The sequence below is a fragment of the Amorphotheca resinae genome, assembly GCF_003019875.1.
Source record: "Amorphotheca resinae ATCC 22711 unplaced genomic scaffold M430scaffold_5, whole genome shotgun sequence".
NCBI lineage: Eukaryota > Fungi > Ascomycota > Leotiomycetes > Helotiales > Amorphothecaceae > Amorphotheca > Amorphotheca resinae.
Window position 1 is genome coordinate 1,253,133 of NW_020194475.1, and position 15,502 is coordinate 1,268,634.

The 15,502-nt window shown below is 53.6% G+C and overlaps 5 protein-coding genes across 5 annotated transcripts; 3 read left to right on the plus strand and 2 right to left on the minus strand.

The window, feature by feature from the left end:
- Positions 1–935: 935 nt before the first annotated feature.
- On the plus strand, positions 936–3,599 carry M430DRAFT_66111 (hypothetical protein; the record flags this gene model as incomplete). The annotated part of the gene is made up of 2 exons (XM_024869211.1): positions 936–1,062; positions 1,403–3,599. The coding sequence occupies 2 exons, from the start codon at positions 936–938 to the stop codon at positions 3,493–3,495; spliced, it is 2,220 nt and encodes a 739-aa protein (XP_024721683.1). The 3' UTR covers positions 3,496–3,599.
- A 1,112-nt stretch (positions 3,600–4,711) lies between these two features.
- M430DRAFT_233608 (hypothetical protein) lies at positions 4,712–7,837 on the minus strand. Its single transcript, XM_024864886.1, has 3 exons — positions 7,619–7,837; positions 5,183–7,523; positions 4,712–5,126 (listed from the first exon to the last, which is right to left on the minus strand). Exons 1-3 carry the CDS (start codon positions 7,720–7,722, stop codon positions 4,728–4,730), a joined length of 2,844 nt encoding a protein of 947 aa, XP_024721684.1. The 5' UTR covers positions 7,723–7,837; the 3' UTR covers positions 4,712–4,727.
- Positions 7,838–9,606: 1,769 nt separating this feature from the next.
- On the plus strand, positions 9,607–10,845 carry M430DRAFT_27464 (hypothetical protein; the record flags this gene model as incomplete). Its single annotated transcript, XM_024865619.1, has 1 exon — positions 9,607–10,845. One exon carries the CDS (start codon positions 9,607–9,609, stop codon positions 10,843–10,845), a length of 1,239 nt encoding a protein of 412 aa, XP_024721685.1.
- An 877-nt stretch (positions 10,846–11,722) lies between these two features.
- M430DRAFT_27465 (hypothetical protein) lies at positions 11,723–13,114 on the plus strand (the record flags this gene model as incomplete). Its single annotated transcript, XM_024865620.1, has 2 exons — positions 11,723–12,004; positions 12,062–13,114. 2 exons carry the CDS (start codon positions 11,723–11,725, stop codon positions 13,112–13,114), a joined length of 1,335 nt encoding a protein of 444 aa, XP_024721686.1.
- A 281-nt stretch (positions 13,115–13,395) lies between these two features.
- Positions 13,396–14,820, minus strand: M430DRAFT_18572 (hypothetical protein; the record flags this gene model as incomplete). The annotated part of the gene is made up of 1 exon (XM_024863900.1): positions 13,396–14,820. The coding sequence occupies one exon, from the start codon at positions 14,818–14,820 to the stop codon at positions 13,396–13,398; it is 1,425 nt and encodes a 474-aa protein (XP_024721687.1).
- Positions 14,821–15,502: the final 682 nt, after the last annotated feature.

The following is a 15,502-nucleotide window of genomic DNA, read 5'->3' on the forward strand; positions in this document are numbered from 1 at the left end:
TAGCAAAGACTTTCTGAAGATGCATGTGACCTGCGCCCCTCTGATCAGCTAAATGTCCTCGATTCTGAATATCAGATAGTGGTTGCTGAAGATCTTGTAAGGCCGGTGGGATTCGATGCATAAGGTAGGTAAAGTAAGCCTGCCACGGCGGCCCCTGATTCTCGTGATCTAGCCGAGCGGATGCCACTCGGCGGCGTGGAACCTTGGTTTGACGACGACTGACTCTTCTGAGTTCCATGATCTCCAAGTACTTCACCACTGTTAGAAAGTACTCTCCACCTCCATTGACAGCCAGTGCCGTCAGAGTGGAATACTTCTGATATATATCCATGGTCAGATGACACAGCCACCCGTCGGACACTCATGAAGTTGCCATGAAGTTGCCATGGGCGTGGACCGCGTTGTGAATTACATAGAAACTTTTTTGGCTTGGATCACTAGATTGTGACGTTCCTTTTTTAATTGGACATAAAAGATGCATAGCCATCGCCAGAGGCGAACTGTTTCGAGGGATGGGCACCATCAAAGGATCGCGCTGCCCGGCATCCCCTTGAGCCTCGATATGACAGGTTCACCTCTCACCCGAGGAACCTTCATCGGCAGATCCTCAGCATTATAAAAATGAGATCCACCGCAAGTCCTAAGGTGCAGTGACTACCTACCAGTCCCAGGACTCTGGATTGCTGGTGAGGCGAACCACTTTACCCCAGGATTCTTCGGATTTCAGTCAAGTCGGCAAACAAAGAATCGACTGGTCGCGAGGCGCCCGTTCATCAAAGCGCTTATTTTTGGAGTCGCGATGACCATGACAAAGGAATCGAGTCAACGCCAAAAATAACCTCTTGAATCGGAAACAAAGATTTCTCTCTGTTTCGCATCTTTCGAGTGCTGTTTCGATTCTTTGGCCTTGGTCGGGTCTCCAAGTCGCATTTTAAATGTACGTCGATTTCGTTTTCTCGAGTCTTCTCCCTCTGACCCGCCTATTCACTTGCTTGCGTTCTATTGTCTTTAACAATAATACCACGACCCTCTCCTCCACTCATTATAAGTACAATACTACATGTCTATTATTCACACGTTTCGTTTCTGATCTTATTATTACTCATCCACTTTTCAACTTCCTCTTAATACAGTCATACAAATAATACAACCTCATCCCTCCTCCCCTCCTTATCATAGCACACTCGATCTTCTTCAGACAGCAACTCCAAATCAGATAGCGTACACATAACCAGGATGTCTCCACTGGATGGGCTTAGACATTTCCTAGCTTCACACACAGAGATGTCTTCCGCAAGGAGGCAACCGACTCAAGACTTCCCAGCCATACCATCATCCCTCAACACTTACGATCACGAGCTGCGGGACTACTATGCAGATCACAGCGTCCCCCCTAATACAGTACCTTACCACACTCCATATCTCGGTCTCCGAGCACGACTCTCACAAGTATGGATCAACCGTTGGACGATCTTGCTGGTCCTCATCATATGCCGTCTCCTCCTCGCAACCACAGATCTCAACTACGACCTAGCCAACGCAAAACAAGAAGCATTATCGGCATGTACGAGTGTTGAGAATGTTGGCAGCGCGATGGCATCCATGCCACATTACCTCTCAGATGGTGTTAATGCACTCGCTGCCGATGGGGTCACCAAAGCCATCAACGGGCTGATGGATATGCTAATGCTCACCATCACCGGCGTGGAGAGCATTATTTTATTCGTCATCAATATGATGACCTCGACTTACGTCTGTCTAATTACCCTGGCTGTCACAGGCAGCTTACACGTCGCGATCCAGATGATTGAGGAGGTTGGTGCCTTCATGAACAAGTCCATCAACAGCATCACGGGCGATATCTCAAGCGATCTCACGACCTTCCAAAACGGCCTGAACAGCTTTCTGAGTGATCTGAATATTGGCGGTCTCTTTGGGGGTTCCAAATCCCCTCCTACCGTAAACCTCTCGTCACAGATTGCGGCGCTGAATAGCATCCAAATCGATCCTACAACCATGGATGCCGATCTGACCAGGCTCAACGCGTCCCTTCCCACGTTTCCTCAGGTCCAGAATTTCACGAATAAGGCTATTAGTTATCCTTTTGGGCTCGTGAAGGACGCCATCAACTCATCCATGGCAGGTTATACCTTCGATAAGAGCGTTTTCCCTGTTGCCCCGAAGCAGGCTCTTACCTTCTGCTCCAACAGCACCGCAATCGACGATTTCTTTGAGGGGCTCGTCAAAGTTGTTTTTACCGCTCGGAAGATATTCATCATCGTGCTTACGCTGGCGGCTGTATTGGCCTGTGTACCGATGGCCTACCGAGAGATATGGCACTGGCGAACAATGCGGCAGCGATCAATCTTATTACAGAAGCAAGCTTTCGACCCCATGGATGTGATCTACATCGCCTCGCGACCATATACAAGCACAGCTGGAATCAAACTGGCGTCTCGGTTCAAGAGCACCAAGCGTCAGATCCATGTCCGCTGGTTTATTGCATATATAACCACGCTCCCTGCGCTGTTCGTCCTTGCTCTTGGCCTGGCCGGTCTCTTCACCTGTCTCTGCCAGTATATCGTCCTCAAGGCCATAGAAAAAGAGGTACCCGTCCTTGCAGATGAGGTGGGAGACTTCGCGAACACGGTCGTCTCAGCACTGAACAACGCCTCTGAATCCTGGGCCAAATCAGCAAACGACGTCCTCAACAGCACCAATACTAAGATCAATCATGATGTCTTCAGCTGGGCGGTCAATGCGAGCGTGGCAGCGAACAACACATTGAACACCTTCACTGACCAGATGACCTTGGCGCTGAATGAGACCTTCGGAGGCACCATCCTCTACGACCCCATCACCGAAGTGCTCAACTGCCTCATCGGTTTGAAGATTGCCGGGATCGAAAAGGGTCTCACGTGGGTTACGAACAACGCTCACGTCACGATCCCCGAGTTCCGCCCCGACGTCTTCTCTCTGGGTGCTGCAGCCAGCCTCACCAACTCCTCCACGACCGACTCCTTTCTCAGCTCCCCTGGAGACGTCGCCAGCAACGACATCACCAACGCCGTCCTCAAAGTCACCAACAAGTTGCAGAGCGCCATCAACACCGAAGCCATCATCTCCGCCTGTATCGTCGGTGTCTGGCTTCTCGTGGTCCTCATCGGCCTGATCCGCACCCTCATCGCTATGAGAAGCCGCGACAAGACCCGCGGCGAAGGCGGCCCCATGGGCTACGCCGGCGACAACCCAACGCCCATGCCCATGCGGCCACCGACGCCGAACCGCAAAACCAAGCCAGCATTCCCTCGCTTCGGCGGCCCCGAGAGCTCAGCACCGCTGAGTTCCGTACCGCCGGACGTGTTCGCATGGGGCGCGGGCGGGCTCGTCGATGACGAGAAGCTGGGCACGGTGGGTCGGCGGAGCGTGGAGGCGAATATCAAACCAGGGCATGAGAGAAGTAGCAGCTATGCTTATGTAGAGGGGAAGCGATGAGCGGGCTGGTTCGTTCTCCTCGTGCTTTCCACTGCGAGATTTTCCCTTGGAATTTAGGGGGAGGGGGAGTTATGCATACGGGTAGAATATATTACAATCAAGACCTTTCAAAACCCCTCGCGTCGAGTCGAGTTGAGTCGAGTCGAGTCGAGGAATACATGAAAGGTAACAAGAAGAAAATAAAAATGAAATGAAAAACAGGAAGACAAGAATTAATTTTATCTTTTCCTCAGCGCAATGCAATACATGGTATGATATAGTAGGTACCTTAGTTACAGGAGTCAAATGTGTACCTTAGGTAGATAGATAGACAGATAATATTACACCACACCACACCAGGCCCTTTTATGTAAAAGAACCAACAATCAATCAATCAATCAATCAAAGAAAGAAATCAGAAAAAAGCTTGTCGCCTATGATTGATTGATTGATATCCTTTTTTCTTTACCTGTGATATCTAATAATGAACTATTGTGTCTCTTGGTTTGGGATTTCTTAGATGCTTTAGGCAGGTAAGGTAGGTAAGGTAGGTAAGGTAGGTAAGGTAGGTAAGGTAGGTAAGGTATTTGTTATTCCTTGTCTAGGTACTTACCTAGTCATGAGGCAGGGAGAGGAACTCTTGACTCTGGACTCTAGACTTAAGCATGTTACTGTGTGTAGACACGAATAGCTTCACCTACCTACGAAGACATGACATGACACGACAGCGCGCAACAAGGAGGAGACAACTCGTAATGTACTTGCACATGGGTTCATATTATTATTTTACTTTCGTTCATGCCGCTGCAAACCGCACGCCGTGAGCATCCCTTCTCAGAGAAGATCCGCTCTCCCCGGCTGATTTCTACGCAGGACGGCAGCAATTATCAGCTCTATTTTACACATTGCAGTCGCGCGTGAGCTTCTCATCCCCAGGTCTTCTCATCCCGGCCATCCTCCGCGCCATAGACGTAAAATGTGTGGTGTTCACACCAAAGGTCTAACTTCCAGCCTAGCATCAACACGTGACGCCAGTAAAGTCCATCGCGAAAAGCCATGCACTACCCCATCCGGAGGAGGCCGCTGGCGTCGAGGGGAGGGGAGGGGGATCGAGGATGCAAGGAGTATGTAATGTACAGTGTAGTGTTGTTCATGATCAGGGGCAGAGGGTATGGTACAATCAAAAGTATTCTGGGGTTCGCAAATCGTGAGAGGTACTAGTCCAATGTCCAAGAAGCGTTGAACGATCGAGCTCATTCCTCCTCGGAATCGTCGGAATCTTCATCGCCGCTAGATTCTGGTTGTTCGACGGCTGCGCGATCTAAGAATAAGCCGCTGAACTCCATCTTGCCCATCGGAGTCAACTTACTGGGTATGACAGGTTCCATTGAGCCAGAACCTTGTCTCTCAAATTCCTGGACGGAGTTTCGGAGTTGCTCGATCTTGCGCTCCTGCTCGGTCTTGCTCATCGGCTTGTTCTTCTTCTTGGGGGCCGGCTTGGCCAGGCTGCGGGGTGCTTCCTTTTCCTGCATCTGCTTCTTGATCTCATCCTCGACCTCCGGAGCATACTGCAGGATGAGAGCGTGGATCTTCCAGAGGGTTGGAGCACTGATTACATCAATGTCCAGCTCCAGGGTTCCGTCATCAGCAGTCTGGATAGGTCATTAGTACATGCGATATACGTTGACTTCAGGGCAAAGACACTTACATCTACGTCTGGCTTGTCGGCCTTGATCATGGCGAGGACAGAGGCTGAGACGTCATCAGGCAGTGAAGCGAGTCCGGCCGAGATGGTCTCCTTCTCCAAGGTACCCAGGTATCTCGGGCGGCTATTGGAAGACTTCTTGGAGGGGGCGGATGCGGTCGATCGCTTCGCAGAAACAGGCTTCTTCGCTGCCTTGGGGGGCTTGAGCTTCTTAGAAGCCTTCTTTGCGGACAGAGCGTTCTTGGCATTATCCTGCTCAATCTTACTCTGGACTATGGCTACCATCTCCTCCTGCATCTGGATCAGAGCTGGGTCCGGCTTCTTGGCTTGGATCAGAGCGATGAGCTTTGTCTGCTCTTCAATCAGTCGCGCAGACAGCGCCGTCGAGGCATTCGAATGGGCGGGCTGTTCGGGTTCACCATCATCCTCACTCTCCTCCTCATCGCTGCCCGCAGAGCTGGATGGGCTGAGGGCGACCGGGGCATGTTCAGCGATCCACTGGTCCTTGTGCGACCACTTCTCATTGAACAATGACTCCATCTGCTTGCCCATCTCGCGCACCGGGTTCCCCGGGGGGTTGAACTTGTAGCAATTCGAGAGTATCAATCTGATGTCGGCCTCGAACTCCTTGGCCTTCTGATACGCGCCACTCTGGAGCTTCTTGCCCACGGTTGAGAGGTCCATAGGGTTCTTGATGATCGTGAAGTAGTTGGGGATGTTCAGCGCGACCGGGTCGACTGGATCATAGAAGGCGGCAGCAAACAGAGCATGCTTGGGCTTCTTCAGCTCGTTCAGGACCTCCTCGCAGAATCTGAGCTCGGTCGCCGTCTTTCTGGGTTTTGGTCTCACGGAGGAGTAGGGAAGATCCTTGTTCTTCGGGGGGTGGATCTCGCGCTTTGGTCGGCCGCCCTCGTTCTTGGTCGAGTCTCGACGGATCAAGGGTGTACTCGTCGCGGGGTCGAGCGCGAAGGTCTGAGCCGGAGCTGCGGCGGGACCTGTGCCCGCCGATCGGGAGGGTCTTCGAGCTTGCGAGCCGCGCGGGACCGAGTCGCCGGCGGGAGTCGATCTCTTTGCTGCCTTCTTAGGCGCCTTCACGGGGGCCGTAGGCGGCTCAGTAGGGAGAGCATCAACCTTGGCTAGGATCGAGTCTCGGACGTCAACGGCTGCTTTCGATATCGTATGGCCTTCGCCGTTGAAGGCGAGCGCATTGTCGTGTAGGAGGTGGATGTCGGCTTTGAAATCCGCGATGGAAGAGTACTTGTTCTCCTTCACCTTGGATTCGATGGTGCTCAGATCGATGGGGTTTGGGATCCTTGCGAGATAGGCTTCGGCGAAACCAGGCCACAGAACCGCCACTGGCAATCTAAAGTTCTTGCCACCCATTGTCCGCAGCGAGTTCTTGATGATCTTGACGATCTCTTTGGCCTGGTACGGGGTGATAGGTCCGTCATCCGACTTGGAAGCCGCCGACTCCCCGTTCTGGGTCGCAGGTTGGGCATCGGGAGCGGAGAAACTAGGTGACGCGCCTTCGCCGTCCTCTGTCTTGGCGCGCTTGGCCGATGGTTCAACAACATGATCCTCCTCACGCTCGCGCGCGACCTTGGTCGGTGCGGGCGGCGCGTCGGCCATCACGGTATCGCGGGGCTGCGTCGCAGACGCGGCCGGTGGGTCCTGCTCTGCTCCTGATTGCATCTTTGTGTCTGTAGGTGATTTGGGAGGGTGTTGATCGTGGTTCGAAGGTTGAGGAAGATCGGTCGCGGAGGTGGCGGTGGCAAGAGTGAGATCGCTCGCAGCCTTGTCTCCCGTCTCTGTCGCTTTCGGGGGTTCGCGGTCGGTCGCAGGATTGGAACTCGCGGGATCTTGCTCTGGCTGTGCTTGTTGTGCGGGAGCTTCTTGCGCGGTGGCAGGCGGCGGCGCGGTATCTCTAATATCGGAGGGGGGAGCCTCGACAACCGGGGGCACGGTCGACGACGCGGCGCTGTCCTCGACGGCCGTGTCGATGGCAGAGTCAAAGACAGAAGAAGAGGGAGGAGGTCGATCGGCAGGCGAATCGTCAGCCGCCAGCGCGAGGTCAGTGGTCGCGGTGGTGATCTCTAGGAGTTGGGACGGCGAAGATGGGTTTTCAGCCGGTCTAGAGGAATCGTCTGTCGGCTGCGACTCGAAGGTCAGATCAGCGGAGGACATGTCTATGGATTGATTGGAAGAGTAGGAGTGGGTGTTTGCGTCTGCGGCACCATTCACTCCGACGGGACTCGCCGGCGGCACGTCGAGGGGTTTGTTTAGAGCGAGAACATCAGCAGAAGCGGGCGCGGAGTCAAGTTTGGTCTCATCGTGATTTGAGTTTCTGCACAGGTTTATTTAATATACATAGACTAGCAGGAAGGAAGGAAGGAAGGGAAAGACGACGGAAGAGAGTAAAGGGACGCGAGGTAGACTCACCCGTTGATGTCTAAATCCAAAGCCATCGTATCTGATGATGGAACGGGCATGGTCTTTTGCTCCAGTGCGACCCCTTCAGAGAGTTGGGTGGTCATGACGGCCATCAACAAGGCGACGAGACCTCTTCCCCAAGAGGCGACGCCGGGCGCGACGGAGGCACGAGGATGGATGAAGGCCTCGACCGACGACGAGAGGCGGTTGGGGTTGGCAGAGAGAAGAGAGAGGAGAAAGAAGAGAGACGCGGAGATGCGATTGAGATATCAGGGTGGGCGCTGGAGAAGAGGGAGAGGACAGAGTAGTATGAGTGAGATGAGGGTGGTGGTTGTGTTGTGTTGATGTTATGTTTTGATGTTGTGTTGTGGGGGAGGGGAGGAGGGGGGAGGAAGAAGAAGTGTCAAGAGGGAAGAAGAGACGAGGGGAGGAGAAGGTTGGAGTTCAGCCTTGCGATATGCGAGATGCGAGATGCGATGCGATGCGAGGCGAGGGGCTGGATCCGGGGCTCTTTTTCTTTTGTACCCTCCAGCCTCGCGGGTAATCGGCAAAAGGAGTGACGATTGACTGATTTGTCGAGAGGCGCGTCGAGGGAACAACAAAACCCGTGATCGCGTGGCGACGGTGGCGGGGAGAGCTGATCGCGTGCTGTTTTTTTGGTTTTTTGGACGTGTCGCGCGTTTCCTGGAATAATGTTTCTCCTGTTCTTGTTTCTTTTCTCTCTTTTTTTCTCTTTCTCTCTCTCGCTTTCTCTCTCTCTCTTTCCTCTTCGTTGACTGGACGATAGCACAGCAATGCGCGCGTCGAGGAGATCAACGAGAAGGCGAAAGATGAACCGGATCGCGTGTGTCGGGCGGATCGCGATGGCGAGGGGCACACAAGCAACTGAATGCCGATGCCTTGGAAGGAAGAGGGCGCGGGGGCGGCGATAAATAAAAAAAAGTAGAAATAGATAAACAAGAAAGAAGCGCGCGCCTGTTTCTCTTTCTTCTCTTCTTTTTTTTGTTTTTGTTTTTGTTGTCCTTCAGACAAAGGAGTAGAGTAGCAGGCGACGGGTGAAGGTGAAGCCAGAAATAAGATGGATGGATGGATGAGTTGTTGATGCCTGAGGGATGGATTGACAGAGAGATAATGACTGCCTCAATGATCAGGCGTCGAGGAGAGAGCAGCGTGGAGTGGTGTGGCCAGCGAAGAGGCGAAGAGGGGGGGAAGCCCGGAGAGGAAGGCAGCACTTCGGCAAAGGGGGAAAGGACGGGGGAAGGGGCAAAAGGGAAGGGGGAGGGAGAAAAAGAAGAATTGTGAGAAGAGAAAGTGTCTTGTGCGTGCGTGATAATATTTATCGCCCGCCAGCCGAGTCGACCCAGAGCTGCCAGGCCTCCCGCCGGTGTGCCGCTAGGCCACTCAGAGGAAGGCGTCCTGCAGTGGCCCCTCCGCGTCCAATCACACGCCCGCCTTTCGATGACTGCGCCCCGTTAAGCAGGGAAAGCGTGCTCGTTCGGGTCTAGCGGTCTGGGTCTAAGGAGGTAGGCCTACGGTGGACCGTGTCGCGGGCAGCGTGTACCGCGTCCTGTACTGACAGATCCTCATGTGTTACGGCCCAATAATGCACTTTTTGCCTTTTCGCCTTTTCCCTTTTCCCCCTTGGCCCTGCCCAGCCAATCACGCGCTTCCCCGTGACGTCGGATCCTCGAAATCGTTTTTCCGGCCTTCCCTGCCCGTGATTGGATTCTCTTCCGTCACCGAGTCCCCTACGGTGTACTGTACTGGTCCTTGACCGCCCGGAGTAGCTTTGAGGAACCACCGAGAGGAAGAAAAAAAAAAAAATATCGCAACCCATCGTTACAGTACCAATCTCTACTCCACCCACCCGCAATCCCCCCCCCCTTCTCTCCCCCCCAGCCTCATCCCGAAAACTGGTTCGAAATACAGCATCTTCCCATCTCTCCTTCCCCTCCTCACCTCCTCACCTCCCCCCGACCCCCCTCCCTTATCTCCCAATGTCGACTAAACGCAAACTCCCCGCCAAGCTGGGCCAGCCGCTGGTCAAGCAGAGCGCGAAGCCTGTGGCCAACGGCGCCCTCAACGATTCCAAGGCGGTAGTATCCTCTGGAGGCTATGCGGCCAAGCCCACTCTGAACGGTGTCCGTGATGTCGTCAATATCTCGAGCGACGAGAGCGGTGCCGAGGACGAGATGGAAGACGCGTCGGATGCGGAGAGCGATGCGGCTGAGGAACAGGAGGCCCAGTCAGCGGACGGGAAACCAGATGTCCCCATGGAGGACGCCTCCCCGATACCTGAAGATGGCGACGAAGCGGAAGCTGGGGAGCCGTCTTTTGGGGACATGGTCCGGGCGAATGTGTCCGAGCCCATCGATGTGGCCGGCGCCTTTGATGATTCTGCATCTCGCGCGGCTCTCGCTTTCCCCCCCGATGCTCAGATCCAGGCGCCATCCGGTGCATCCCTCGGCACTGTTCTGTCCCAAGCTCTCAGGACCAACGACGTCGCCCTCCTCGAATCCTGTCTCCACATCACCGACATCAACACGATCCGCGCTACGATACAGCGTCTTGACTCGCCTCTCGCAGGCACCTTACTACAGAAATTGGCAGAGCGATTACACAGGAGACCGGGGAGAGCGGGAAGTCTGATGGTCTGGGTCCAATGGACCTTGGTTACACACGGTGGATATCTTGCAACGCAGCGAAATCTGGTCAAGAAGCTGGCGGAGCTGAACAGGGTCATTGATGACCGGGCAAAGGGGTTACAGAGTCTTCTCTCCCTCAAGGGGAAGCTGGACATGCTGGAGGCACAGATTGAACTGCGGAGGAGCATGCAAGGCCAACGGCGGCAATCCGACGAGGAGGACGATGACGAGGGCGTGATCTACGTGGAAGGCCAGGAGAGTGACGAGGAGGCGGCTGCTAAGCCGAAAAGACTTACCCAGAATGGAGATCTGGAGGATATCTCAGACGGAGAGAGCGACATATCGGAAGACATGCCGATGCGGAATGGTATGGTCGCAGAATCCGAGGACGAGGAGGGAGAGAGCAGCGACGAGGGCGACTTAATCGATGATGAGGCCGAGGAGACGGATGATGACGACGCTGATGAGAATGAGGTGGACCACGACGATCTAGATTCGCAGGGAGAAGACGAGGAGAGCGACGATGGTGCCCAGGGAGCGCCGCCCTCCAAACTGCCGAGGACGGGCGGTTTGTCGTCGAGGAAGAGATAAATGGCGGCGGACTGATTGCGGCGTTGCATGGTCAGGCGTTTGCTCGGTCGATAAGTTACATATGTGGTTTTAGCATGAAGAAGCATAGGTACAAGCGTGATATACCTTGTGGAATGGCTCGAATGTGTGTAGGATATTGGATAAAATAATCTCTGGGTATCCTTATGCTTTGCCGTCTCTTTTCCCAGATGCATTGACCAGTGAATCTCGGTGTGTGTGTTTGTCGAGTTGATGTCTCAAGAGTCGAAGCTTTTGCTATATTCGACAGTCAGGGGGGGCGAGGCTAGATCCACCCTCCTTTTCTCTTAACGCACGGTCCCATTCGCATGTCGATCATCTGTCCCTCACGAGTCACCACCATATGTCCCTCCTTATACAAAATACCAGACTCTACATCAACATCCCCACGGAAATGAACTGTGTACATTCATCTACTATCGAGCATCCCGCTCTGATGCAGAAATGCAGGTCCAAACCGATCATCTCGTCCAGTCAGACATCAACGTACCTACCTACGTAACCGACGCGACTCTTACCATAATCCCTGCGACAACCCCGTTGACTACTGTGAAATGCCCCTGACCGCTATGAATCCGCTGACGACGCCTCTTGCAACTTGCAACTTACAAACAGCCCCGACGTTCGTTACCTCCCCTCGTATGCCATGCTCGCCATCTGTCTCTCATTCTCTTGTCTCTCTCCCCGCCAGCCTTTTCGACTCCTGTGAACAGAGAAGAGAGGAGCCTCATCGAGTGTGTTGCGGCAAGGTGGATAGATACATGCCATTGCGGCGTCGCCAATAGCCGGTCTCCTTGGCAGCTGTCCTCCCCAGCAGCGCCCAGCCTCATTCTCCTTGGCACCAGTCCCGCGCATCGCCATGCGGCTACACACGCGAATTGGAGCCTCGGTATGTCTAACGGTGTTCTCGCTGCTGTCCATCACCCTGCTGCTCCCCAGCTCGCGCGTCTCGACCCAGCTGCAGAAGATCACTCTGGTGTCTTCGATCGACAAATATGCGAGCAGGTTGTGGAACTGGGGCTCGGACGATGATTTCGAGGATAGGTTTCGGATAGTCACGTTTGGGGACTCATGGGTGGATAGCCTTGATGAGGGCGCGGGCGGAAGGGGGGGAACCTGGGTGGACGTGCTGTGTGGAGAGGTATGAACTTTCGCCTTCAAGTACTACAATGCAAGAGACCACTGACTATGGATATAGATCAACTGCACATCTCATCTGAATTTCGCCGCCTCGCAGCCCCCCTCATCCTATCCAGCCTCGCCGCCGACGGGGGCCATAACCTCCAACCAGGTCTATATCTCGTCCCTGAACTCCTCCGCGCAACCTCCCGAAAGCCCGGTCTCCAACCTGCTTCCTGACCTCGCAACTCAGATCCAGGAGTTCATCGCACTGCCCCAGTCGCGATCACCACGAGAGACCATCTTCGTAGTGTCCTTCGGTTTCTGGGATATCTATCATTTCGCAGGTTTGAGCTACACCCTGGGTCAGAACGCGACAGAGACGACGGTCAACGAGCTCTTCACGCAGCTCAACATCCTGTACAACCACTATGCGCGACAGGCAGCAAATTTGACTGCGAGCGGTCTTCCCGCAAATGCGACTGGTGGTATAAATCCGAGCCCTGCACCATTCCGCCTCGTGATCCCGAAGCTCTTCGACCCGACCCTAGTCCCGGGCTGGCTCTCTCAGAGACCGGTGCCCCTGGCCCCATCGAGCGTCTCCGAACAACAGAAGAATGCGGTCCATCTAACTAGCCATTGGAATCTGTTACTAGAGAACAAGATGACGACATGGATCAAGGAGGAAGAGAGCGAAGTCGAAGGAGACGACGCGCAGACTGCCGAGGGAGAGCAGGCTGAAGCGGACGAGGTCGCCGACCCGAGCGAGGATCTGGACTGGGAAGAGCCGATCGCTGTCGAGAAAGAGATTTTCTACTATGATCTCCCCCAATACCTCCTCGACCTCCTCCTTGAGCACCAGCTCGAAGAGAGCGGACTGACCGACGCCGCTGGCCTCGGGACCGGCGAGAGCCCCTTCGAGAGCGTATCCGAGCCGTGCGTCCGCGAGGCCGCGCCCGACGACGACGACCCACTCGTCGATGTCAACGGCCTGCTGGTGTGCAGGGAGCCAGCCGAGTATCTGTTCTATGACGGCTTCAACCTTGGACCCGTCGCGAACGAGGCGATCGGCAAGGAGATCGGGGCAATGATCCGAGAGGGGAAGGACCTGGCGCGGGTGCTGGGTGTATAATATGAAGTATGGTTTATGTCTAGAGATGAGAAGAGAGACTTGATGGGAGTTCGGGTGTGCATTTTGGGAGTTGCATATGCAGGAGTTGGATCTGAGCTTATACCACCCGGTGGGTTAGAGTGTGCAATGGGATTGCATATATAGATCTCTAGATTTTTCTATGGGTCGGTTTTATATGCATGAGTGAAGGAGCATCTAGTCTAATCGATGCGTTTGGTGGTCTCAGTCCGCCTACCCCTGAATGCCGGGCTTCCATGACCGTGATATCAAAACTCACTCACTCACTCAATACGCTTGACCCGAATATTAATCTCCCCTCCCCCATCCCCCGCCTTCCCCCCTTTCTTCTTCCTCATCCTCGCCTTCTCCTCCCACCTCCTAACCTCCTCCTCACCCCACAATTCCGTTTCCCTCCTCATCTCACACAAACAAATCCTCTTCTCTGCTCCCTCCCCCCTCTGCCCACAATCCGCACAACACACCAATCTATTTCCCCCCTCCTTACACGATCCACAAACCACCAGTATCAAATGACACCCAGGCGTCTCGCACTTCCCCAGTGCATCCGCCGGCGTATCGCACAGGTGACACTTAGCCACCGGATGATGGTGCGCAGCGGGCCCCTCGATACCCAGCGAGCCCCGCGCATCAAACACGTAATTGCGGCCGCGGAAGAGCGAATCCGACGCGGTCTTGCGCCCGTGCCGGATCTCGTCTTGCAGCCAGAGGAGATAGGCCGCGATGCCGCCTTCGAGGGTGCAGATCTGGGCGGATGGACCGAGTTGCTCGGCCAGGTAGTGGGCGCCTTTTTCGCACCGGATGCCGCCCGTGCAGTATGTTATTATCTTCTTCTTCTTTTTCTGCTTTTTGGTTTCTTCTTCTTCTTCTGCCCCTTTTTCATTATTTCCTTTTGAGTTTGAGTTTGAGTTTGAGTTTTCTGGTGAGGATGACTGAGAAAGAGGAGGAGCAGGGAATTTCGACGCGTATTTAGGCCATTGCGCAAACCTCCTAATTCCCGGTCTGATAGCCACCCTCTCCCCCTCCGGCGCCCCTCTATCCACGAAATATCCAATTCGGGACTCATAATGATTCCTAACATCAATCAAGCACCTCCCCCCATCATCATCATCATCATCCTTCTGCGAGCACAGCTCGTGGAATTTCTCAGGCGAGAGCCGTTCCACGGTTCCCCATTTGGGTTCATATCCACTGACGCCCATGGGCGTGATTTCCTCGACGATGCGGACGCTCGCTAGGTTGGAGAATGCACAGCTGCAGCCGGTACTCGGTTTGAAGAATTTCTTTGCGATGGGGCCGAATTGCCACTCTTCCTCCTGCCCCCCTTTCTCTTTAACATCCCCCCCCTCTCCTCCTCCTCCTTCTTGCTCTTCTGATAATGATAATCCCAACCCAGCAAAACTCTCATGCGCAATACACATCCTCACATACTTCCCAACACCCTCCCTGGACCCACCAACCGTAATATTAAACCCTTCATTCGCAATCCTAAATTTGCCCGCGAGCTGATACCTTGTTGCGAGGTCTGAGTGGAAAGCTGCGAGCGCGGCGGGAGTGAATGAAGGCGTGAGCGTAGGCGGGGAGTTGTAGTATCGGTAGAAGAGTAGGATGAGCCCGTTCGGTGAGGAACAGGTACATGTGTATGTTAATGGATCTGAGGATCCTGGTGGGAGACGAGGTTCTTTCATGGTGTTTTTGTTTGTTTTTGTTTGTCTTTGTTTGAGATGGTCTTGCGCTGAGATCTTGGTGCTGGTGCTGGTGGGGGAAGGGTTTTATATCACGTGTTGATACCCCCCCCCCTCCTCTTCTCTCTTTTTCTCTATCACCTCCTCCTCTCCTCTCCCAATCTTTCCCTCAAATTATCAAAATGCAGTAAAAACCATTATCAAATCCGCTATATTCGCTTACCTACCTACCTTACCTACTTGCCTGTCTGTTCTCATCCCGACATCTTTTGTTTAAGCCGGTGAAATATTTTTTCCGGGGTGGTTAAGTTAAGTTAAGTTAGGTAACTTCGTACGTACCTTACGCTGTACATACATAAATAACTCTGTAGATAAAAGGTTGATGGGATATAAAATGGGAATGATTGAGATTGTCTTGGATTGTTGTCGGATTAGATAGATAGATATATAGATATATAGATAGATAGATAGACTCAGAGGGTATTACATAGAAGGATTGGAATTGTGATTAAATAGATGGATAGATTCAGGGTATGTGGTATGTGAGATTAATTCGGAGGAGATATGGATAATGGATGAGAAGAATGAATAAATCCTAGAGGCACATACATACATACATGACATTATTACAGGCTAGCTGGGTTACGATCCAAGGGGAAAGAAGGGTGGCTATCCAAATATACCC

What these genes read in the sequence shown, in the direction of transcription:
- M430DRAFT_233608 (XM_024864886.1), bottom strand. Translation starts at nt 7,722, where the DNA reads ATGGCCGTCATGACCACCCAACTCTCTGAAGGGGTCGCACTGGAGCAA. An exon ending in TTGGATTTAGACATCAACGG is followed by an intron (nt 7,524 to 7,618) that starts GTGAGTCTACCT and finishes AAACCTGTGCAG; the next exon opens with AAACTCAAATCACGATGAGA. An exon ending in CCGACAAGCCAGACGTAGAT is followed by an intron (nt 5,127 to 5,182) that starts GTAAGTGTCTTT and finishes TGACCTATCCAG; the next exon opens with ACTGCTGATGACGGAACCCT.